Source organism: Triticum aestivum, chromosome 3A (genome assembly GCF_018294505.1).
Source record: "Triticum aestivum cultivar Chinese Spring chromosome 3A, IWGSC CS RefSeq v2.1, whole genome shotgun sequence".
NCBI lineage: Eukaryota > Viridiplantae > Streptophyta > Magnoliopsida > Poales > Poaceae > Triticum > Triticum aestivum.
The window spans coordinates 676,407,631-676,431,977 of NC_057800.1; the positions used below are offsets into that span (position 1 = coordinate 676,407,631).

At 46.1% G+C, this 24,347-nt stretch overlaps 1 protein-coding gene across 1 annotated transcript in view; it reads right to left on the bottom strand.

Annotated features, from left to right (window-relative positions):
* The window catches only part of LOC100037559 (MADS-box transcription factor 51), a 36,394-nt gene extending 14,364 nt beyond the window's left edge, over window positions 1-22,030 (bottom strand). The window contains exon 1 of the mRNA XM_044486878.1: window positions 21,676-22,030. Within this exon, the coding sequence (XP_044342813.1) occupies window positions 21,676-21,860 (185 nt within the window). The 5' untranslated portion in view covers window positions 21,861-22,030. The remainder of the gene's footprint in view (window positions 1-21,675) is intronic.
* Window positions 22,031-24,347: the final 2,317 nt, after the last annotated feature.

The window sequence follows — 24,347 nt, forward strand, 5'->3', positions numbered from 1 at the left end:
CCCCCATGACTATTCAACTTTTGAACTTGTTTGGTACTTTCAGTGTGATGTTCAGAACTTCCAAGCCTTTTTTTTCTTTTTTTGGCATCCAACGGTCATATTTATGGGTTTCCATAAATATGACCCCTAGCCCTTGAGTTGGGTGATGAAAATTGTGAAAGCAAAGCCTCTTGCTGCGAGAGCCCCTTTGTATTGCGCTTCACCTATCTTTCTCCAAATTTACCCTTTTGGTCCTCAAGAGAGACAAGAGCGATTCTATGTGTTGTTGAGATTCGCTTATTGCACAATTGGAGAAGAGAGGGGGAACCTTGACGAGATGGGAAGCTACAACTTAGGGAACTCTTCACCTTATTATACGAAGAGCCATTGTGGATCCCTTGAGCATCGAAGGATGGGATATTAAAATACAAGAACTAGAACAAAAATAGGACTGCGGCCAAACTAGGTGACTTGAGAAGAAGGGAACCATGCTTGACATGGATGACTACACTCGGGTATATCTGGCCATGGGCCGGGCCGGGCCGGGCCTAAAAAAGCCCATGGCAGAAAACTGAGGCCCAGGCCCTCCCAGGCCCTACCAGCGGGCCTACTTTTCAAGCCCAAGCCTGGCCCATCTCATAAAAAGCCCTGAAAAGCCCTTAGGGCTTAGGGCCATGGGCCGGGCCTCTTCCTTAAAATGCCAATATGCCAAGCCCAAGCCCGTCCAGGCCCTGTTGATGGGCTCAAAACTCAGGCCCAAGCCCGGCCCACGGACAAGCCCATCGGGCCTAGGCCCTGGATTTTAGGGCCGGGCCTGGGTGGGCCGACAGGGCCGGGCCTGAGATGGCCAGGACTACACTCGGGTGATTAGAGGTCGTTTCAACATAGATATTTTTGGATGCCACAATCATCACCAATAGCGAAGGTTATAGTGTTAGGAATAGGAGAGCATTCGAGAGGAAATGAATGAGAACACAAAAATGAGATGTGACAATGGGTTCTGCTTATAGATAAAATTATTTGGTAGAGGGGCTGCGTGTAAGAACGAATTTAGCCATAAGGTACAATTTGAACTAAATAACCTAGATCAAGATATGAGTTTAACTGAAACTACAATATATATGTCAAACTAACAACCTAAATCAAGACATGAGTTAAATGACCAAAAGTACACCTTTTTAAACATCATAATGTCTCGTTAAATTACAACATGAGTTTGGATGAAATTCTACACTAAATTATATGAAAATAGTTTGATACCATAGCTAAGGAATACTATAGCATTTCACCAAAACAATATATCGTAAAAGAGAAATTTATCCTCATAAAAGACTAAAGTTAGCTTTAAACATGTAGGCTTGGTGGCCAAACTTAATAAAAGCTTTGTCCATGCAAATCAATAGATTCTATATATTTATAAATTCATAAAAATACATGAAATATTCGACATTTATTTATATTAAACAGAAATTTGATAAGGAAATGAACATTAGTGCACCAGCATATATTCTCTTTTATATGATGACTGTTTCGTTAAATCTTATTAGAAATTTGTTTTATGGTCATCTTTAAAAAACATAGATACACTTTGATGACTCTTTAAAAGATGTAGAATAATGATTTTTTTTGTATGTATCACTAAAGTTACTTTCAACCAAGTAAAAAGAAAAGCTTTCAAAAGGTAGCAATATTCAAGTGATATGCAAGCTTAGAAAAGAACAATGGCTAAATAAATTGAAGTATCTGTATAAACAATCATGCGGACAAATAATATTGGTAAAACATAATAATATGTATATCATTGTAGGCACCATCACCACCATAGAAAGCAAAGTTCTTGTAAATCCAGTTGTTGTAGCTATTCCCACTTGAGAGAATATTTATCGAGGTAGAATTTCCTATGACACCTTTTAAAACCAAGTCAGGCCGAGAAATGCAAATGAACCATCAAACTTTAGAAATAGAAAATACCATAGAAATCACCAAGCAGCAATCACATCATGACATGGTATTATAATACACTCTTTGCCCAAGACATTACTTTTCAATAAAATCCAACAAAGTTTGTGAAAAAGACTCCAAAGTGACATTCTATAAAATAATAAGTTACTAAAGGTCAAATAATTACTGATATATTTCCTTAATCTCAATTCATAATGTAAAGTTTACTTGATACAAATTATGTACTAAATTTGCAATTCTTTCTTTCAAGTATTTAATAAAACAATTCTAAATTTTTATGTATTTTTTTGCGGGTGAAATTTGTATGTATCAGCATGCACAATTTTATTAAAAAAATATTCATCTCACATGAACCAAAACATTTTGCAATATATATTATAATGTATGACAAAAACATTTAATTATCATAGCATCATCTATGCATTTGTTCAAATGGCAAGCGCAAAACTTATAACACCTAGTACATAGAAATAGTACCCCTAGTGCAAACTTCTTATACGTAAACACCGTTTTATTGAGCTTAGGTGGATCTAATTGGATGATAGTAATGATATATGTACCACCTTGCATGTCTATACAATATCTATGATAAGATGCGACATCATCCTATCGTTATTAATTACGCGATACGTAGACACTTTTAATATAGAGGTAAAGTGACAACGCCAAAGGTGAAGCATCATCAACTTTCCTCATCGGTTATGCCTACATAGAGACAAAAATGTTGTAAAAGCCAAAACATAGTGCCAAAGGTAGGGCACAAAGAGAGACCTTGTCTTGACACACTATAGCTAGCTCATGCCTTTTTCCAATGCTAAATATTCCCCATGGATGTTCATTATGGGTTTTTCCATGGATAACTTGTCATTTTAAATAATTTATAGACTAAATTTTCTTGCGATGAGTAATTGGCATAATTGTGTTTGATAGATCTATTATTATTATTATTTATTATTATTATCAACTTTTGGAATTGGTGCAAGGAGAATTTTAAGCTGGGAGCATATGCTCATGTGAAAGCTTAATGCATATGGGTTACATTCTTGAAGGAGATTAAAATGATTAGCTAAGGTTATGACTATGAACTCATATAGCAATGTTGTTAGCTTCTTGGGTAATCATATGATGGAGTTATTGTATTTTAACAAAATGGGTTACACAAGCATGCACTAATTAATTGCATGAAGTGCTTGATTAATGATGTTAATGTATTCATACTACCGCTTTTTTGTTGGAAATGTTGTATGTATAAGGATATACTAGTTGGCATGCTTGTTATGACGGGATGCTGGATCAAACAACAATTGGTGTTGACTTTGTGGATACTGAAGTTGGAACTTATGTCTACTCACCTGACATACCTAACTTTTCTTTGCGATTGATTATAAAATTTGTAGCATTGCATAACATATGTCTGTGGTAAACTTGAGTGTTATGTGGATGATATGTTAGAATATGCCATAGAGACAATCATAGAGATGATTACATTTAATTGTATCCATGATTTATTAAATGTTGCTTGCATAACATCATTTGTATAGATTGGAAAATATGTGTCTTGTTTGTAATACTCTATGCTTAAATGATTGTTCTAAATTAGTCCCTAGTCAAAATTCATGTGAAGATACATATTAGCATTAGACTAGCACATGTATTGTTTGATGACCCTCCTTCGCGGTCATGGACATAGAGATGTCGAACCAATAATATGAACACATGTTAGGGAACATGGGGTTGGAAAAGCCCAACTTGATACAATGGGAGTGCTTTCTAGTTGTCTCTTTCAGTGAGTACGCTATGCCCTTAGACCTGATATTGTAGCATGTACTTGTGATGTTTAGTGACTTACTTAGAGACTAAAACACTAATCCATAACTGAGTAGTTATAGAGGTTGCTTTTCTTGTTTGTCACATAGCATGTTGTGAGGCATGGTCAATCAAGATGAGATTTTTTGCTGTCTACAATGAGAGAGATAGCTGGCCCTCGAGTCAATGAATTCCAAAATGCACGGTCGTGCTACTTAAGATTAAAATGCTAACCTAGTAATGGATTTTTAGTCACATGATCAAGAAAGAGCGGTCGAGCCCGAGCTTGACCAATATCGGGAGATAAAGGGAGTAGCAACTACGAAACATTGTGAAGGTTTGTTCGATATGATCTTTATGTGCGGTTTTGGGAGTTGGCACACCGTGATAGGAGCATTAGATCATGTCCAAACATGCACGAATAGGGTCGCACACTTAAGGGTTGGAGCCTTACTTGGATTAGGATCTGAATTAGATTGGAAATTGAGTCTTTATGGGCCTCCAATGTAGAAGTCCATTATGGGGACATCTACATAAGGAGAAGGGGCAAATGTTTTAGAGTTAGCCAAATCTTGACTTTTTGAAACCAAGCTGCCACTTCTCGAACGCCTGAAGTCACCAAAGGCATTCCTCCCTGAATGTGTAGATGCCTTGGAGGTGTTGCAAATCTGACGCTTGGACGAACCTTACAAGGAAACTGCGAGAAGAAGATACTAAGTCGAGTACACCGCATCGACACGTTACATTGACTCTACTTACGATACGGGCTAGCACGTCTAGTGGTAAATTCGTGATCTATAATTACATCTTGTTCGGATTGCGCAGTGGCATGTTTGGTACGAGATTATGCAGGCTACCCCGTTTTCCTACAATGGTCTTATAGAGTCAATGTTGTTAAGTTTTGGATTTGGGTATATAACACTATTTGTATTGGCCGATGTAGTAAATTATGCATGATGTCCGTGGATGGATTAGAGGTCCGGTATCCGTGATACTAAATTATGTTTGTGACTCTATATAGTCGCACTAGTTGGATTGGCCATCGATGTAAACTACGAAACGTAAATTCAATTAGTGCACATGAAGATCGACATGTTTGGTCGAATCTGAACAAGATCAGACTAGCTTATGGATTTGTCAGCAATGTATAGTGATCATGTGATTGGGCTCTAAGTTGATTCCCAAGGATCTTAGTTGGTTTTAAACAACATAGCTAGTTGCATGCAAAGTCAATTGAATGGTCGAATCAAACAATAATCGATATATGATGAAATAAATAAATATGATTCACCAAGTGAAGATAGGCATGGTCGATGGGATTTGTCATTTTCTTTGAGGTTTTGAGCGTTACCACCCACAATGTGCTTTGCCTCGTCAAACCCCGCCAATCGACAATCAGCAGTCAGGATGCCGCAAGGGAGGGCACTACCCCTTCAACCTTTGCAAGGACTAATGCCCCTCTGAACACCTTTTGAAAGCACCCTTTATACCATAGGACATTCTAAAGAGTTGTGGATTCACTTAATACAATATAATGCGATTCTATCTATAACTTGTTTTTGCAGGATTATTGTGTATAGTATGGCCCATTATATATGTGATGCGTGTATGTAATTTTCCATGGCCTATGAGTCATGAGTATGTGACCCAGACTGGAGCCAATGAGCTATCATTAATTGTATTAACGACCTGCGTGTCGGCTTGTAATGATTCCATAATGCTATGTAATTTATTACTAACTGGTAGGAGAAACAAATTATATTAATACTTGGTGGCACATTGTAGATGGACCATGAAGATGGAGATCATCATGGATAACAGAACCATGGCGATGGAGATCACCATAAGGGTGCCATACTATATATCACAATCATCTGGATCTGGTGGATTTTATTCTTGTTATTTTACTCCTATGCACCCTCACATAGTATCAAGTAAAACTCATGCCCTCCCAATTAAAAGTTACGTTGCACATCTCCTCTAAATTAATGGTGGGTCTACAAATGTAGGGTGCCATTAACTTTCCTTGATTAGATGTGTTCATGTTGAAATACACCCATAGCATTTGTTAACTTGACAAGGTCATCATAACAGTTAAGGACGTTGAGACATTAAGGTTGGCGTTGAGGCATAGACATGCCACCTAGTAAAACGAGTCATATAGGGATATGATTAGCAAGGTGTTTCTTACCAATTCAATTGTCTTTTAGTAGTGGCGCAAAAGGTCACCAGTAGACTAGTTAATTGTAGGTCTTGAGTCACTCTATCAATAGAGGAATATTGATTTTAGTGGGAGTACATTCAATTAAATTTGCTTAACACCATTGACTATTTGATGGATTTATGTCTGTCAATGATTAATACGTCGACAATCTTACAATCGACTGTAGGTCGTGGAAGACAGTAGGGAGAAAGGTGGTGCCGAAGGGATCTCATCTACGATGAAGGTGGCATGGTGGTTTTACCCAGGTTCAAGCCTCCAGATGGATAAAAGTCCTACATCCTGCCTACTAAGCTTTATTGATCAATGAGGGGATTAAAATGATGTATATCTAATTTACGAAAAACTAGATTACATGCATGTTTCTCCTGGAGTATGATGATCTTTGATGAAGGGACACTCGCCCCCTTTATAGGTTACCGGCGATGGTAATAGCTGTCATTGAGGGATACGATAAGATAATGTGATCCCGCTGTTATAGGGAGTGTATCTCTCATAACTGCCAAAATCTCTAGCTTAGTGCACACATCCTTATCCCTTTGAAGTGTCAGCTCGGTCACAACGAGGTGCAAGACATTGGAATCTTCAGACACCCTTTTGGTTACTTGGTACGCAGGCCATTGAGGCATCCTACTTAGACTAGGTACATGTAGTCACCGAGTAACCCCACCAGTACATGAAATGAATCTATTGTTATGCTTAGTGGATGCGGTGGGGAAAGTATTGTCCACTCCCACTTGCGGAATCTTCCCGTCTGGCTCGACAGAGTGGGAGCCTCAATCTATGTAGTTCCCTTCACCCTCTGTGGTTCAACACGTACCCCCAATCATAATTTTGCTCCAATATTAAGACCAATGTATGGAGACGATATTTGAGGTTGGAAAACGAAGAGTTCTTCACCAAGGAACGGTGTTCATTCAAACTGCTTCCGTTTGCTAGTGCGAATTTTGGGTAGTGGCCTTGGTGTATTTCGATCTAAACCATCACCGGTGCAGGGAGGGCTATAAGAAACCACAAGAGGTTGCTTGCCGAGACTCTTTTCCCTTAGGTTTATCCACCCCCTTTTCTCCTCGCCCCTCTGCCAGAGTGGTAAGTGGCCCATGGACAATGTCGACTCTTGAGCAAGAGGTAGCTACATGAGTTGGTGGACGGTCACCTCCTGAAGGAGCAGAAGGCCATACACTAGTGCTCTACCCTTAGGGAGCCTTCTACTCAGAATAACCCTGACAAATTGGTCATATTTGAAAGATTCTGCCAGTTGGGCCTTTTGATCCTGCCATATGCCTTCATGGGTATCTTGGCCTGGTAACAAATCAAGCTTACCCACCTCAGCCCATTGTCCTTGGCGCTGCTCGCCTTTTTCATGCACCTTTGTAAAGCTTGGCTTAGGGTAAGGCCAAACCTCGACATGTGGCGGTACTTCTTCCAGCTCCAGAAGGCAAAAAATCATCGCAGATAGGGTGTCTGACACCGCATCATTCCATGTTTGCATGGAGCAACATAGAGATTACATCACCAGACGTTGCCCCCCACTGCCAAATTAGTGGTCAATGTCATTTTATTGTCGGGGCGAATTCAGGGAGGCTCCTTGACCGAGATTCCCGAGTAGAGTTCCAGGCCTACCTCCCTAGGGCAGCTATGTTCTATCGCCCCACTATTGCTAGTAAAGATCTTCATGCCAAGGATGTAACCCGAGACTTCTTGGGGCGCCACATTTTCCTTCGATGTTTGAGGTCTTAAGCTTCATGCACTAGCCAATGCAACTAGGCAACCACATATACACTTCAACACCCTCTCACGTGTGACACGGGAAGTCGACATGTGGATAGACTCACAGGTATGGCCCATGAGGCCTATACATGGACACAAAGGGGGCAACAACAATTTTTGGATAAACTACGAAAGCCAGGACTTGAACTCAAGACCTTAGGCTCTGATACCAGGTTAAGCTTTTTGCACTAACCAACACAACCAAAAGTCCGAACTAATGAAAAGGGTTAGAAAATCCACATATACACTTCAACATGAGGATTGCGTAGTTCTCCGATGAAGAAGTGATATCCATTGTGATTGATAAGGTTTTACTTGCCTCAACCAAGCGTCATCATACCGAGTGATCCACTTTTAGTCGACCCTTCACTACAGCAAGTTGTACGCACATCTGATCATTCAGATAAGCGTGGAGTTCCCTCCATGTTTGGCCCGATGGCTGGAGCATATCGGGCGCACAACTGCCACCACTTGGCACTGGCCGAAACCAAGGAGAGATTTCTCACTGGGAGCTTAGGGGTTCTGAGGCTAGAAACCCCTAACTCGGAAATGAGGAAGAGGAGGGATGAGCCTGACCCCACGAAGCTCCCTCTGAAGCACCCTTGCAGTGGTAGACAAGGGATAATCCAACTAACGGTAATCCCCCTTTTTTGGTTAATGCTCTTTCATTGGTGGACTTCGGTCTTATTTTTCCTATGGAGCCCTGGTTCCAGTGGATAGCATTTTGGAGGCGATGACATTGTGATCCCTCCCACAATCCAACGGTGACCCGATCAATAAGGTCTGACTCGGATAGCTGGGAGGCTCATCAAGGCTAGATGAGGACGAGCTCCGGTTATAGGATTTACATGCGGGTCTTCCCACCAAGGTGGATGATACAAATGGCTTGCCATCCTTACCATGTGCTAGGGTGATACTTTTCTTGGCTAGTTAAACATTAACCTCCTCGTATGTACAACTGTCTCTGTTGGGGTCTCGCAAGTCAAGGCGAGATGGGGCCGACCTAAGGGGTGTCAGATTTGAAGGCCAAGTAGCTTTTCTGAGAGCAAGATAATGTTTGGCTTGGCTCGCACACCCAACTCATGGAGCGTCGATTGGCCATTGTGTGGTAAAAAGCGTCGCGTTGCGTTGGTCCAGGAGGCACATTAGGAAAGGGAAAACATTGGTACGGTAGAGATTGTCTTTTCCCCTAAGAGGTCCTTGGTGGCGACTGACCTGTCACTACGGTCCGTGTATGAAGACTATGGCAACTTCTTGTCTCGAGCGGGGTTGCAAATGATGCCCCGAGGGACCTTAATGACATTGGGAATCCATGATAGATTTACGACTCTTGTGTTGCCTTCATGTGCGAGATGGTGACACGGGAAGTGAGTTTGGGAAACAAGAAAGCAGTCGCTGAAGTTTTGTCCTACATCACCGACAGCTTCCTTGCGGTTAATCCATCGACGATATGGGACCTTTCCTAAGGGTTTTGAGTAATTGCTACTTCCTTTGTGGGGAGACTTGACCCCTGACAACCATGGAGGATGTTCCGGCCTCTGGGCGGCTCAAGTTTATAGGCTCTTCACCTATAACACCAAACATACATCACAAAAACTAGGGGAAACAACACCAAATTTCCTCTGCTTTCTAAGTCTTGAGTTGACCGTTGACACCTTTCTAGCTCTAGGACGCTTAGCTTAAAGGTGGAGTCCTTTTAGGGTTGACGGTTGCTTGTTGATTTTTAGATTTATGAACACGTTGCAATGTCCAAGTCGACTCCTAGGTCGCAACAGGGCTCTCATATCTGCTTGTTATACTTAGTTTGGTCTTTACAATGAGCTTCCATGCAATACATCTTACCGTGTCACTATTGGATACCTAGGGATACCACTTTTCTAAGTGAAGGCAACAACGAGGAATAATGGTAGGGTACCACAAGGACTTTCTATTCCTTCCTGAATCCCAAGCAATGGTGAGGCCACAACAACCTTAATGTTTGCAAAAAAGCTTATCATGGCAATGCCCTAAGCAATTTTACAAAGGCTAAAGCAGGTCTGGATTTAATGGGAAGTGCAAAGATCATGACTAGGATACTTGGGTGTTTTGTCCAATGGACCAAATCTGAGGAAATGGAGGCGAAGGGCTAACAGTGGAGGTTCAAGAAGTCCCTTGTGACGCGAATTCCCCTTTGCCATATGGATTCCCTATGAACCTAGTTACGCACGAGGCGGTTCATCATGGTTCTCCTGTCGAGGAAAGATGTACTTGTGTTAAGACAAGTGTCGTTACAAGTGTTGAAGTGTGGATTACCTAACCCTTTCCATCAGTTCAGACTTTATGTTGCATTAGCTATTGCATGAAGCTTACCATGGTATCAGAGCCGTAGGTCTCAAGTTCGAGTCCTGGCTTTCATAATTTATTAAAAAAATTGATGTTCCCCCCTTTGTGTCCATGTAAAGGGCTCTTGAGCCATACCTCTGAGTATATTCACGTGTTGACTTCCCGCGTCACACATGAGAGGGGGTGTTGAAGTGTATATGTGGATTTCCTAGCCATTTCCATCAGTTCAAACTTTTGGTTGCGTTGATAGTGCATGAAGCTTAACAAGTACTAGGGTGGGATGAGGTGCATTCCATAAGAGGGGCAGGTGAGAACTTTTTTTGGCTGGCGGGGCCTAAGGTCTTACATCACGTGAATATTTAAGGGGGGATGATGTCTAATGCCTTAGTTTTCCTAAGGGTGCTCCCACTTTATTACCTCTACCCTAAGGTCTTCAAGTCTTCTTTTTCATCAAAGTCGACTCGGGCTCAAGTTTGGGTGTTGGGGTGATTCCCCAAGGTCCGCCTGAGTCGACATTGAGACGCACCACCCATTCTTCAAGTATATTGCCATCCTTGGTCGCCACACCAAGGTTCTTATGGCAACAACCGGCAGCCTCCATGCATCCCTAGAGCATGATGGCCCCCTTCGGCGTAGGAATCTTGCGACGAGCGTGCGCATAGTTTGACATGACAATTAATTTCAGGAGTGTCAGCCATCAAAGTATGGCCTTGAATGTTGTCTTGTAGTCCATACCCTCAAAGAAATGGACAAGGTAACATGTCTAATAGTCTGGGCAGAAGATCTGCAGACTTACATGGAAGAATTGCCTAATTGACTTGATTGACGTCCTTGGGATTTACAGATCGTCACATGCTTAAGTGATGAAGATGCTAAGTAAACTCCCTATGTCTACGAGCACCAGGGTGACGCTCTAGTTAGCGAGCACTGGGGTGAGAAACTAAAGGGAAACACCCGAGCTGAGTTAAGTCCCAGGCTGTCCTCTTGGTCGAAGGTGATGGTGGTGTCCGACCATTAGTAGCTGCTTTTGGGATGGGGATGATGGCCAATAGTTGCCTTTCGACAACCTTGTACAACTTTCTAAACATGTCGAACATGGAGTTACCAAATATATGGTCCAGAATGCATTCTACGAAGGGGTCAGTGCCACCAGTTCATGTGAACTTTTTCTCTACCGAGTGGTCATTGTGGTGTGATCCCGACCTAGACGAGCCCAAGCGCTTTCCGATGATGAGTTTATGGCCTCTTTGGCATCCACGTCCTTCCATGCCCACTTGAGGAAGGAATTCATCGATTATGGCCTAGCCTTGGTTAGGTTGGCATTGTAGGCGGTGGAAGCTAACCACCCCTCTGAATCCGTAGATAAACGAGTAATCAAGAATCCATGGGATAGTATGGCGGGTGCTGAAAAAACATTGGATGAAGTCCCACAGTGGATCCTCATCTCCATGTTGGACATATGACATAGTTTGTTCCACGAGTAGATTTATCATCGAGGGAGGTGCGTCAACTAATCTCTAACGGTCCCCTTAAGGATTGCCACAAAGGTATTTTGACATCACCACCACCAGCTGCTTCAATAATTGTGGTGTAAGTCTTAAGAAACTCTTTTATGATTGGTAGTTCCATCGAAACGCTTGACGGTGTAGACGCAGAAACCCTTCGTCTATAGGACAACCCAAAGTTCTTCCGTCGGGGCTAGGCATCCGTGAATTTTCCACCTTAGTGATCGACCACGCCTCAAGGAGTCTGAACTGCTAGAGCTTCCCATAGAGCGATGAGAGGATGATGACATGCAAAACCTCCCACACGAATATTCGAGATAGGTGAAGGGACTCACATGAGCTCCTCTGTGTGTTGGCTTAGGGGGTGTAACAGGTGACCTCATGGCGATCGCGTGTTCCCAACTTAGCTTTCAACGAATAGATGAATGGACATGCTTGTTTGTTCCTCACTAGAGAGCGAGAACTCGACCTTCAAACATGTCACAAACAAAACATCACTTGGTGAATTTTGGCATGTGAATCTACCTCCTGGCTTTTTCCTTTTTGAATGCATTGACTTTATTGGATTTTATTTGGATATTGGGTGAATGACTTGGTAATTTGGCAAGCTCTCTCCATGGAACCATGAACTTTTCTCAGACCATTTTGATCTCAAGCAAATTATTAGGGTGTATCTTTAAACCCTAATGCCACCATATTAAAACCATGATTCCATTTCTGACCATTACAAAGAAAACTTCTTTTCCTTTGCTCCTATGATTCTCCAATCACTAGCATAGCCTATATGATATATAGAAAGCCCACTCCCACAAAAATATTGATGTCATTTTGCAATATTTCTCATTATTAAATATCCCTTTCATGTCCATTATCGCTTCCTAAATTTAAAGTATATTTCTATGCCTTAAAAAATTATTAGGCCAACTCCAGCGCGCGACCCCATCCTGTCCGGGTGCGTCCGTTTCGAGCAAAACGGACATACTAGACGGCCCAGCGTGCGGACACAAATGGACTTTTGTCCGTTTTCTGTCCGTTTTCGACCCATCCCTAGCCCAAGTTTGGGCCGACTTTGAGGTGAAACGGACAGCGCGCGGACGGGCGGGACGCATGCGCTTGTCCTCCCCTGGCCCGCCCGTCGGTGGCACAAACCTCCCCTTTTCTATCCACTCCCCATTCCCCCTCCGTCGAGCGCTCCAGCCGCACCCCCGCCACTCTTGTCCCTCGCCGCCGCCGCTGCTGCCATTGTCGTTTGTGCAGCTCAGACGCACACTCGCCCAGCCCCCTTTCCCTCGACGCCCCCGAGCTACCCAATCACGGCCACCTGATTTGCACACTCGGTGGTCGGATTTGGAGCGGATCCGGCCGGGCTTGAGCTCACCCTGCCATGGGAGGCCGCGTCGTGCCATGGACTGGTCGGGCACCGGGCCGGAAGGCCCCGACAAGGCTGCAAGGCTGCATGCAGGTACTGACTCCGCCTCTAGCTGCTCGGATCTACGCTGCGGCGGTTTGTCGACAGATACATGAACGGCCATCGGCCGGGCTCGTTGCTAGCCCAAAAGCTCGTCAGTGCACCGTTGCCACTCATTAAGTGCGACAACTGCCCAAAGAAGGTCTTGCGCCGCGTGTCTACAATGCCACAACATCCTGAATGAGTGTTCATCAAGTGCTCAACCGATGGGGTATGTGCTACTTAGCTTCAGTTGTGCTCTCGGATTTGACTAGTTGTGCTAATTTGAATTTTTATTGTGTAGAATGGATGCAACTTTTGGTATTGGGAAGAAGAGTACATCGATATATTGATAGAGCTCAATTTAGTAGATGTTCATGCACTTTTAGCTAGAATAGAGGCTAGACATGAGACTAAATGCGAGGAAGCAACGTCTACTTCTTTAGACTCGAAGAAGAAAGAAGCACGCAAGATCGAGCCTCCGCAGATCAACAATGAATGCATTGAGAAGGCACCAATCCAACTTAAGGGAGCAGTTATGGAAGTTGGTTATCTTCTAAAATGTCTTCTTGTGGTTCTTGTTTTCTTTGGTCTTGCTTTTCTAGTTAAAATTTGGTGATGTAGTTCCATGTATCAAGAATCAATGATGAAAATAAAAGATATGTGCTTGAAAAGAAAAATGTATGCGGACGGGATGCGGCCAAAATGCGACCATGCGTTGGGCGCATGGTCGGCATATCCCAGGAAAGGCCCGGACACGACCCCATTGCCCTACCCAAACAGACAAAATCCGGGCAAAATGGACGTTTGTTTGGGGTCGTGCGCTGGAGTTGGCCTTAAACATTATGGAGATGATCTTTATCCCCACATTGTCATCTAGTAAAATTCTCAACTCCATTTGAGCTAGGAAAATATCGTTTTTCCTATTTTTGTAAACGCCTATTTGATAACCCTTCCAAAGCAACTACCCTTCCTGTTGCTTGGAAAATTTTGAGATTATCCTTGGACCCTATCGTAGTCATATGATGCCTAGATCCACCAAGCATGACCCGACCTTGCTTTAATTTTGAGCAGAGCATCCAAAAATTCCTCTCCGGCCTAATTAGCACCTTGTGAAGGAAGTGCCTTTGCCTATGATGCCTTTGGCCTAAGATTTTTACACAATGATAACCTTCCCAAATGGTTCACCTGAGAGGAAGATTGGATCCAAGACTAGGCAAGCGTATGATTTTCCTATGAATATTTTCTTTGACTCTCTTACAATTGGGTTCTTTTCCCGATTGGATTACTCTGACACACTCTTTTTGACCAATGAGGCAGACATGTTGCGACTAAGTTTGGAAACAAAGAGAGAGTCTTATTGATCCAATCGGCTTACTCGAACTTTTTAGATAAGAAAGAAAGAAAGACACGTGAAGGATTTGCACCCACTGGGTTGAACATTGGAGGTAACACCGGCAACAACTTTAGTGCAAATTAACATCAAGTGAACTGCAATCGGATCAAAGGGGAAAATCCTCGAGCGAGGTGTGGCATCCGAGTATGGTGTAGCCCCTGAATGTGGCTTGAATCGACGGATGGAGTAGCCCTCGAGTGCGGCATAATCTCGAGTCCCAAGTGAAGAACACTACTTTGATTTTCTTTTGCATGAATACCAAAAAACACTTAATTGAAATAATTCGGAGACAATAAGTACAAAACTTAACGTTTTATTCATCAAGACAGACTAGGCACAAGTTTGTGAAACAAAAATTATGTACAACTTAAGTAAAGAAACGGTGGAGGAGATCAATATTCCACACCCTTGGTTCTCCAGTCTTCCTATTAAGGTGATACGATCGGTAAGCACCATTCTTCAACACCTTGGAGATGATGGATGGCCCTTCCCATAGAGGGGCTACCTTCTGTTCCATTTGAGGATCCAATCGGAGGACGAGATCACCTTCGCTTAATGCACGCCCATGCACCTGCTGCATGTGATATCGACATAGGTTATGCTGGTAGACATGGATTGGACAAGGGCTAGCTCGCGTTCCTCCTCGGGGATATCGAGGCCATCCTATTGCGCTACTTTAGCTTCCGGTTCATTATAAAATTTCACCCAGGGTGAATCATGAATAAGATAACTCATCATATCTGCTTCGCTCCGTAGAGCATGCAAAACGAAGTTACTTTGGTGGAACGATTGGGAGTAGTTCTTAGGCCCCATAAAACATATGGTAATTCTATGACCCAAGCGCCTACTCAATGTTCCAAGTCTCTCAACAATCGTGGCTTCAAGCCTTTGAGTATCATTCCACTGGATCAGTTCAACTTTTCCATTAGTCTGCGGGTGCGCTATTGAAGCAAAGTCAACCCAAGTGCCTTGGGACCAACAAAATTCTTTAAATTCATCTGAGTCAAAATTAATACATCATTTTTTTATGATGTTGTGAGGTATACCGAGGCGATAAATCATCTCTTTCATAAACTTGATGGATGTCTTGGATTCCAATTTCTTGATAGGCATAGCTTCAATCCACTTGGTAAATTTGTTGACTGCCACCAATAAATGACTAAAGCCGCCTTATGCCATTCTCAGCGGCCCAGTCATGTCTAGATACCAAGCTGCAAATGACCAAGTAAGCCAAATGGTCTTCAGCTCGGAAGCTAGCTTATGAGGCTTGTTGGCGTGAAACTGGCAATCTGTGCACTTCTCCACTATGTCTTGAGCATCAGCATGAGCAGTTAACCTGAAGAAACCAGCTCGGTATGCTTTTGTTACCAAGGCCCGAGAGGGCGCGTCGTGATCTCATGTACCCGAGTAGATTTCTTCCAGGATTTGTCTTGCTTCTTCTAGGGGACACAACGCTGATGCACTCATGTAACACTTTCTTTATACAGCTCAACATTCATAACAGTATAAGCCTTAGAGCGACGCACAATCCGCGGTACATAATGCAACTCTAGCCCTTCAATTTTTTTCTCAAGCTTCCTGACTACAGTGCAATATGTTGCCATTGAGGGGCTACGAACATCCCAATCTTTCATCACCTGGTTAACAACTAGGTCTAAGTCCCCATAAACCAGCAAACGGTGGATACTAAGTGAAATAGCCATGCGTCGACCATACATCAAAGCTTCATACTCGGCCTCGTTGTTTGAGGGTGTAAACTGACTTTGGGGCACGCAACTGAGTTTATTGCCTTTTCGGGAAATCAAAACCACTTCAACCCCCATGCCAGCTAACATCTTGGAACCATCGAAAAAACATGATCCCTTGATCCGACTGGATTTGGGCGAGTGGGTGCTGGGCTTCATTCCAGCCGGCAGCGAAATTTGCAAGGACTAGATTTAATTGCTTTCTTAGCTTCAAATTTGATGTCGTGAGGCAACAATTCTATGGCCCACTTCGTCACTCAGACTGTCGCATCCCGGTTGTTTAAGATTTCTGACAATGGCGCATCGCTTACGATTGTGATCGAGTGCTCTTGGAAGTAATGAACCAACTTCTTTGCAGCAAGGAAAACACCATATACAAGCTTCTGATAATGCAGGTACACTGCTTGGAAGGGGTTAAAAAACTTCATAGTAACGGGCCTTTGAACTTTCAGAGCATTTCCTTCCTCTTCATGCTTGACTGTGAGCACGATGCTAACTACCTGATTGGTTGCTGCAATGTATAAGAGCAGAGGCTCTTTTTCACTCGACACGGCTAATACTGGTCTAGTGTACAATAACTTCTTCAAATCTTTAAAAGTTGCCTAAGCTTCATCTGTCCAATTGAATTTATCAAATTTCTTCATCAGTCGATACAGAGGCAAAGCTCTCTCATCGAGTCTGGAAATGAACCAACTGAGGGCCGCGAGACAACTAACCAACTTCTAGAAGTCATGAATCTTTGCCTTGCGTTTGTCTCGCGAGTATGCACTATAGTGAGGATGAAGCCAAGCTATTTCTTCGTCAACTGACTTGCATTAATCTTGGTATTCCTGATGGGTTTAGCCTTCATATCCAAATGAAGCTTGTGCTGAGAAAGTTTCTTTTGAATACCAAGCATGTCAGAAGGTTGTCATGCGAAGATGTCCCAGTTCTCATAGAGGAACTGGATGAGCTCGTCTTCCTATCTCTTATCTATGCCCTTCGCCACATTTACGGTCTTGGTTGCGTCAGTCGGATGAACTTGCAACTTCTGGGTATCATGGGAGACTGAAAGGCGGCCTCTGACATTGGCTTCTTGGTAGATAAGTTCACTAGGATCGGCTAATTTCTATATTCATCGAGTTCTACCTCTGCCATCTACTCATCCACAATGACAAAAACCGCGCTGCATGCAATTTTCAGCTCTCTTCCTATCCCCAATGATGGTTATAACTCTGTTCGAACCAGGCATCTTTAATTGAGATAAACATAGCATGGCTTGGCCATGAACCTCGCATACGCTGGCTGACCAAGAATCACAAGATGGACACATTGGAAATCCACCACTTCAAAAATCATAATTTCTTTCCGAAAGTTTTGGGGTTGCCAAACACCACTTCCAGGGAAATTTGGCCGAGTGATTGGGCCTCCTTTCCTGGGATGACACACGAACTCACATCTGACTAACGCTGACAACTGAATGCCCATCTGCTGCAAGGTGCTAGTGTATATGATATTCTGGCGGTTGCTGCCGTCCATGAGGACGTCTATCAGTTGATACCCATTAACAAGTGGACTGAAAATCAATGCCTGTCGACCCGAAGTCGGGACATGAGCTGGATGATCCGACTAGTCAAATGTAATGGCGTTTTCGACCAGTTCAAGTACTTGGGTAGTGCTGGCTTAACTGCATTGACCTCTCCCGTTTGACGCACTTGAGCACCCGCTTGCACTCGGATCTGCAAAGATCAAGAGTACACCATGCTCTCTTGGAAACCCACCTACTAGAGCTACGTCATCATCCTCCTCCTCCTTTTCTTTGCTCTCCGATGGCATTAACTTGTTAGACAGCATTTTAATCAGCACCAGCACTGCCGAGTGGTGTGCTTGGGAAGAACAAGGTTTCCTTCTGCATCCTTAGTGACACAAATCTGACATGGTTTGTCCAATATTTCTTCGTCTGAATCTGCCTTCTTACTAGGCACCCACTCTTTCTTTTGACCCTTGCCCTTGTTCTGATTAGTAAAGGCAACAAACTCAATGCTTGCACTTATTATTCTTATGATTATTGTTGTCATTACCACGGTTCTGGCTCGAGTGGTTGTTGTTGTCACTAGCTCGTCCTTTATTATTGTTGTCATTATTATTGTTGTCACTCTTCTCGACCAAATTGGGCGCACACAGCATCCGCAAATGGCCCCCAATCGCGAAAATGCAAGTGTGCCTTGCTCGACTGTAACCAAGACAGGGCTCCATCGATGAAGTACATCGTGGCACAGCTAACCCAAGTATCCGGACTCAAAGTGCACACACGAAAATAAGCCTCGCACTTAAGTTGCCAAGCTCTAGGCCCATCACCATCGAACAATGGAAAATCAAAACGAGGTGGTGGTGGAAACCGATGATACCCAAAACTCCTGTCTGCCATGAATGAACTCTCTCTGATGTGGAGCTGAGAATCGAGCGTACCCGTGACCGGAGGTGCCCTAGGGGTTTGTTCCCTCGGTGACATCCCCCGGTGATCTGAAGTCCTGCCGTGGCCAGTAGGCCCGTGGCCGTCGCCACCGCGAACCAAAAGGTGGTCGCTGGGTCGGGGAAGGCGCGCGTCCGCCACTTGTGGAAGCAGGGAAGGCAGGTCGGCGGTTGCTGGAAGGAGAGGAGGCAAATCCGCGAGGCGGACCGGCTGCACCAGATCCTTCTCCCGTGCCGGTGCCGGGTCTTGCGCCAGCGCGGGGGCCGGCCGCATCTCCTTGAGTTGCTGCCGCAATTCGCCCACCTCGGCGCGCAGATCGCCCACCGATCGCTCAATTGCCGGTCTCCACCCTTGGAGTTCGAGAACCACCGGGTGGATCTCGCTGATCTGAGCTGACATAGCGCTGATGGCCGCTGTCAGATCCGTCGGAGCTTTGTTGGTTTCCTCCATGGTTGTTGCCTTGCCGTGGCGAGTCTGGATAATGGAGGGAAATCGGCCTGCCAGTGTTTGGTGGTGGGTGGGAAAGGCTGCTGATACCAAATGTTACGCTCTTGATCTAAGGTTCAGGATAATTCCTCGATTACAGACTGAATTTCCGGATACAAGCTAGGGTTCTAGGGAAGAAGGAAGGGGAATTGGGGGTAGGAGGAAGCCAGCCGCCGCCTGTGTCTTGTTCCAACCTGCCTCCCTCTCCACGCTCGCAGGTACATAACCCTCTCGATCAGCGAGTGACCCAGCTATGGGCCGGGTACCGCTCACTCCCCTTGCGAGCCCGCATCGGTCGGCCATGGGCCTCAATCTCAGCCTGGGCCTTGGTCGTAGAAGTAGCAGCGCCTGCTGTAGCTGATGTAGTAGGAGGGGCCATAACATGATGGCTATAAATGACATGGCAATTACTTATAGCCATCAGCTGGCTATATTATTAACCATGCTCTAATTGCTGCAAGGAATCTATATATCCTCGCCTTCGGGTCATTTGAGGGGCTTGTAAGTGGCAAAATATCAAGTATATGCTTGGTCGCTTCCCTTCGGGTTCTCCATGAGATCAGAGGCCGACATGCGCATTAATAGCTATGCTTGCATGTTTATGATAACCTACGAATTATCAGTTATGATGATTATGAATAGTAAGCCAGTTCGCTCTGAACTGAGGCGATATGGCCTGCCGCGTATCAAGAACCTGGCATGTGCAAGTCACTTTTTTGCCTATCACTCCGCTGGATTCAGCATGTCTCTTAGAGCAAGTACAATAAGGTGACATAAGCAGGCTATAATGAATAGAATATTATATCTTTGCTTAGTTGAAGAAGAGAGAGAAAAGAAGCGGGCTCTTGGTTAGTAGCCGACTACAACACGAGACCCAAGACACTTTGTGAGGATATGAGGTGGGCCAACTATTAATAAAGTAGTACACATTTAAAACTTACTATTGTACATGTCGGCTATGAGTTTGGCTCTAGATGACATGGCAACTCCTTGTAGCCGACCGTTGGCTGTATTATTAACCATGTCTTAGGCTTTCTCTCGCCAGGAGTGGGAGCTGGCGAGCTATGTATAGCTAGCACGGCTCAGTTCGTCAACGCCACCTGGCCCACCACCCTATCCTCTGACGGGCCCACGTGGGTAGCACCGACTAGGTCGCCCAAGATCGTTTGTGGCATGCTTTCCAGCAAGGTATTGCGGTGCCCCCCTATCCCCCTCCCCCCGCCCTATATAAGGGGAGGACCAAGGCCGTGCAAAAGGTTTGCAACTTTGAAGAAGATAGAAGAGTAGTTCATAAATGAGGAGAGGGAGAGAGAGAGAGAAAGAGAGAAAGAGAGCTCATCATGTAATCCATGATACATAAAAGGAAAAACTCAAGTAGGGCATAGGGTAGTACACCATTTTGGTGGCCTGAACCTGGGTACAAAAAACTTTGTGTCTTGGTTTGAAAACTTTCGGAGTGTTTTAGCCCCTGAACAAACAGAAATGGGGATCCCCACGATATTTGGCATCGACGCATCCAACCTCGACAGGACCATACTATTCATCAAACAATGTTTTTTAATATAGTTTTGCTTTTGTCATTTTTGCCACAAATACCACAAATGTCATTTCTTCATTAAACTTCATACACAAGTATATAGGTTGACTATGTATGTTACAAAAAAAAGTAAATTTATATTGTATCTAGTTTTTCTTTTTGAATTTAATATTCATAAAAAGTGTGTGTGGAACCATGTTTACCAAATCAGCGTCCAAATTTGTATCACAACTACGGTCTTCAATTAGTGTTTTGAGGGTGCGTGCGCATAAGCATCTACCTTATGTTCGGTGTTTCTATCTATTACTCTCTCTGCCCCATAATATAAAATATTTTTGCAAGCTAACATAGCTTGTAAAATTGTCTTATATTGTGGGACGGAGGGAGTAAAAAATAAAATAGGTGTTGTCTGTCTTACTTCAAGTAATGATTTTCAGTTAAACTCAACAGTATAGGCCCGACGTTTAACTTCTGGTGATTCGACTCTAGGCATCTGGCGACCGCGAAATTCGTCTCCTTTCAAGGAGGACGCGCAAACAAAAATCATAATCACCATGCGGGATTGCGGGCGGCATGCGCTGGTTGACCATGCAGGAGCCAACAAAAGGCAACAGGCTCAAGCGTCGTAGGCGGAAGAATACGAGCACGCGGTCCACGCCATTGGAGAAGCTTCCCCGGGTCAGTACAAGACCACGCTTTTCTCTCCAACGAAGCAAAAGCAGAACACCTGCTCATGCTCATGCAAGGTGGTGGTACCAATACTAGCAATGCACAGATAAGAAACCAGGATGCTAAGCAGGTCCGTGCAAGGTGGAAAGCCTGCGGGAGATTGTCTCGAGCATCTGGCGTGCGCGCGCAGAGCAGCCGTATGCTACGCTACTACGAGAGGCTAAGGGGAAAACAGATTGAAATCGGAGCAAATCTACCGAGCGCACGCCGCGGATTCTGTCGGGCGAATTGGAGCACTAGCGTGGCGTAAATGAGTGCAGAGGAGTAAGTAATTTGAGCAGGTAAATAAGAGCGCGGTGGCGAGGGGAGAGCATGCACCTGGAGGAGGCGTACTCGTAGAGCTTCCCGGCGGGGGAGAAGACGAGCAGCGCGACCTCGGCGTCGCAGAGGACCACGAGCTCGAACGCCTTCTTGAAGAGCCCCGCGCGGCGCTTGGAGAATCGCACCTGCCGGCTCGTCCGGTCCTCGATCCGCCGCAGCTCCACACGCCCGCGCCGCGCCATCCCACCAGTCTCCTCTCCTCCGTCCGCCGCTCGTCTCTCGCTCTGTTTTTGTATCTCGGTGGTTGCTAGGGGTAACGGAGTGTGACGGGGCGGTGCGAGGCGGGGAGGGGAACTCTGACTCGGGTCCGCCACCGTGGGGGAGGAGGGGTGAACGGGACGGGTCGCGGGGGTGAGTGACGTGGGGTAAAAATGTGCTTGACGGGTCGCTGTACATCCTGTGCTCCCAAGCAGCTGCATACCCCCACCAATGGGAATCGAGAACGTCGGTATCCCCTGGGGCTTTTTGCTACGCCTACGCGCACACAGTAACATTTTATTCAGTTCCTTCGCGTGGCATGACTGGCTAATTATTTTTCTAATAATATAATACAATGGGATTCCCGACGAATATACACTTGTCCCACTTTTTAATCCACCCCACTCATGTGGGTGGTGTGCGTGTCAAGCAGAAAAAGACGCTGCAAGGTGGGTCTAGATCCCTGGGAGATCCAATAGACGATGATTCTCTTATAAAGCTCATCAATCAATGAAATGGAGAGCGCACCGCACCCACCGGACCAGGTAACCTTAGTAAAACTCCCGATTAGGAATGCGGGGGATGAACCTGACCGTTGGCTTTTGAAACAGGGACGCGCGGTACATATCCACTGCTGACTGTTCCCGTCCTCATCCACCCGGCTCCACGCTGTAAAAGAGACAGTGACTCACTGCTTGCAGTTGCAGTGCTCCGAGCCAGGCTGGAGCGTGTGGCCGCGGAGGGCTCCAGCTAGGACGTACGGCGCCTGCCTGCCTGCCCAAATATCTGCACCGATCCTGGTGAGGCCCAATTAGCCGAAAGTAGTTAAAATTCGCGAGGATAAGGATACCGCGGAGGGCAAGGATTTGTTGTGGCTATGGTGGTCCACAGCTTTTTCGATTCTTTCCCCGTTGTCGCTGGGTGCGACTGCGACCGAGGGCATCTCCAGCCGTTGGTCTTTCAGGGGGCGCCTAAAATCGCTGCCTGGGGGTGAGCCGGCGCAAAAATTGGGCCTGGGGGCGAATTAGTCCCCAGCCGCGGGCCCCAGGGCCGCCCCCAGGTATATTTTAAAATAAAAGAAGTTCGGCGAAGTTCGGCTTAAACACGATAAAATTCGGACAAACACGATAAATTTCGACCAAACACGATAAATTTCGGCACATTTCAGCGAAGTTCGCGGATTTTCATTACATAGCACATATACATAAACTAATCTAAAGGAAAAACTGGCTGAAGTCGCCGCCATCGTCGTCGTCGGCTTTCTCCTCCTTGACGCGGGCGCCCCTGCTGGACCCCTGCCCGGCGTCGCCATGGCGGACTGGTGACGGCGCATCGTCGTCGTCGTCGTCGCTGTCGCAGATGACGACGACTCCGCCTTCGTCGCGGCCGCGTCGACGCTCCGCGAAGCGAAACAGGGCGGCGCGCTGGCGCTCCTTCGCCTTCTTCAGGCGCTCCTTCTCCATCGCTATGGAGTCCCTGCGTGCCCATTCCAGGGCGGCGGCGTCGTCGTCGAGCTCCGTCGTCACCGGCGCGGCCGGCTCCTTCTTCACCGGCGCGAGCCCCGACTCCGTCTTTGGCTTGACGAAGCGCGGAGGAGGAGCCGACGAGTAGGCGCGCCGGCCGCCCTCGTTGATGATGATGCCGGCGCTGCGAGTGCGCCGGCCGAGCGGCGTCTCCGCCGCGGGCTCGGCCTTGACGCCGAGCAGGGCCGGAGAGCCGGAGGAGTGCGATGAAGATCGGGAGGAGGAAGAAGAGGAGGAGGACCCGAACCTCCTTGGTGCCCATGGCCCGGCGCGTTGGTGCTGCGCCGGGGCGGCCGCCCTCGCTGGGTACGCCAACGGCGGGTCGTTGCCGCCCTCGAGGTACGTCAGCACGCCCTCGAGTGTGCGGCCGGGGACGCCCCACCACAGGTGGCGCCCCTCGTTGTTCTGCCGGCCGCCAACCACCGGCACGCCGTTGATGGACGCCAAGCGCTGCTGCTGGCGGCGCTCGAAATACGCCGCCCAAGCCGCGTGATTGTCGGCGGCGTACTGGGGGAGGGAGAGTTGGGCGTCGGTGAGGGAGGCGCGCACAACCTCGACTTCCTCGACAAAGTACTTCGGTTTCGCCATGGCGTCGGGCAACGGGGGAATGAGCACTCCCCCGGCGCTGAGCCTCCACCCCGTCTGCCCGGCGCGCATGTCAGGCGGCGCCGGGATGTTCGCCTGGAACAGGAGCCAGGACTCCTGTTCGCGGAGCAAACGGTGGCCGAAGCCGTTGGCCGCCGCCTCGTCTCCGGGGTAGCGTTCCGCCATGGCGGCGGGCTCGGGAGAGGTAGAGAGATAGAGGGAGGGGTTGGGCGGCGGCGCTCGGGAGAGGTAGGGAGAGGGAGGAGGTGGGCGGCGGCGAGGGACGGGGCTGGTGTGGGCACAGACGAGTGCAGGCCACCGGCTATATAGCCGAGCCGCACCCGTGTGTACGCGTGCGAGGGA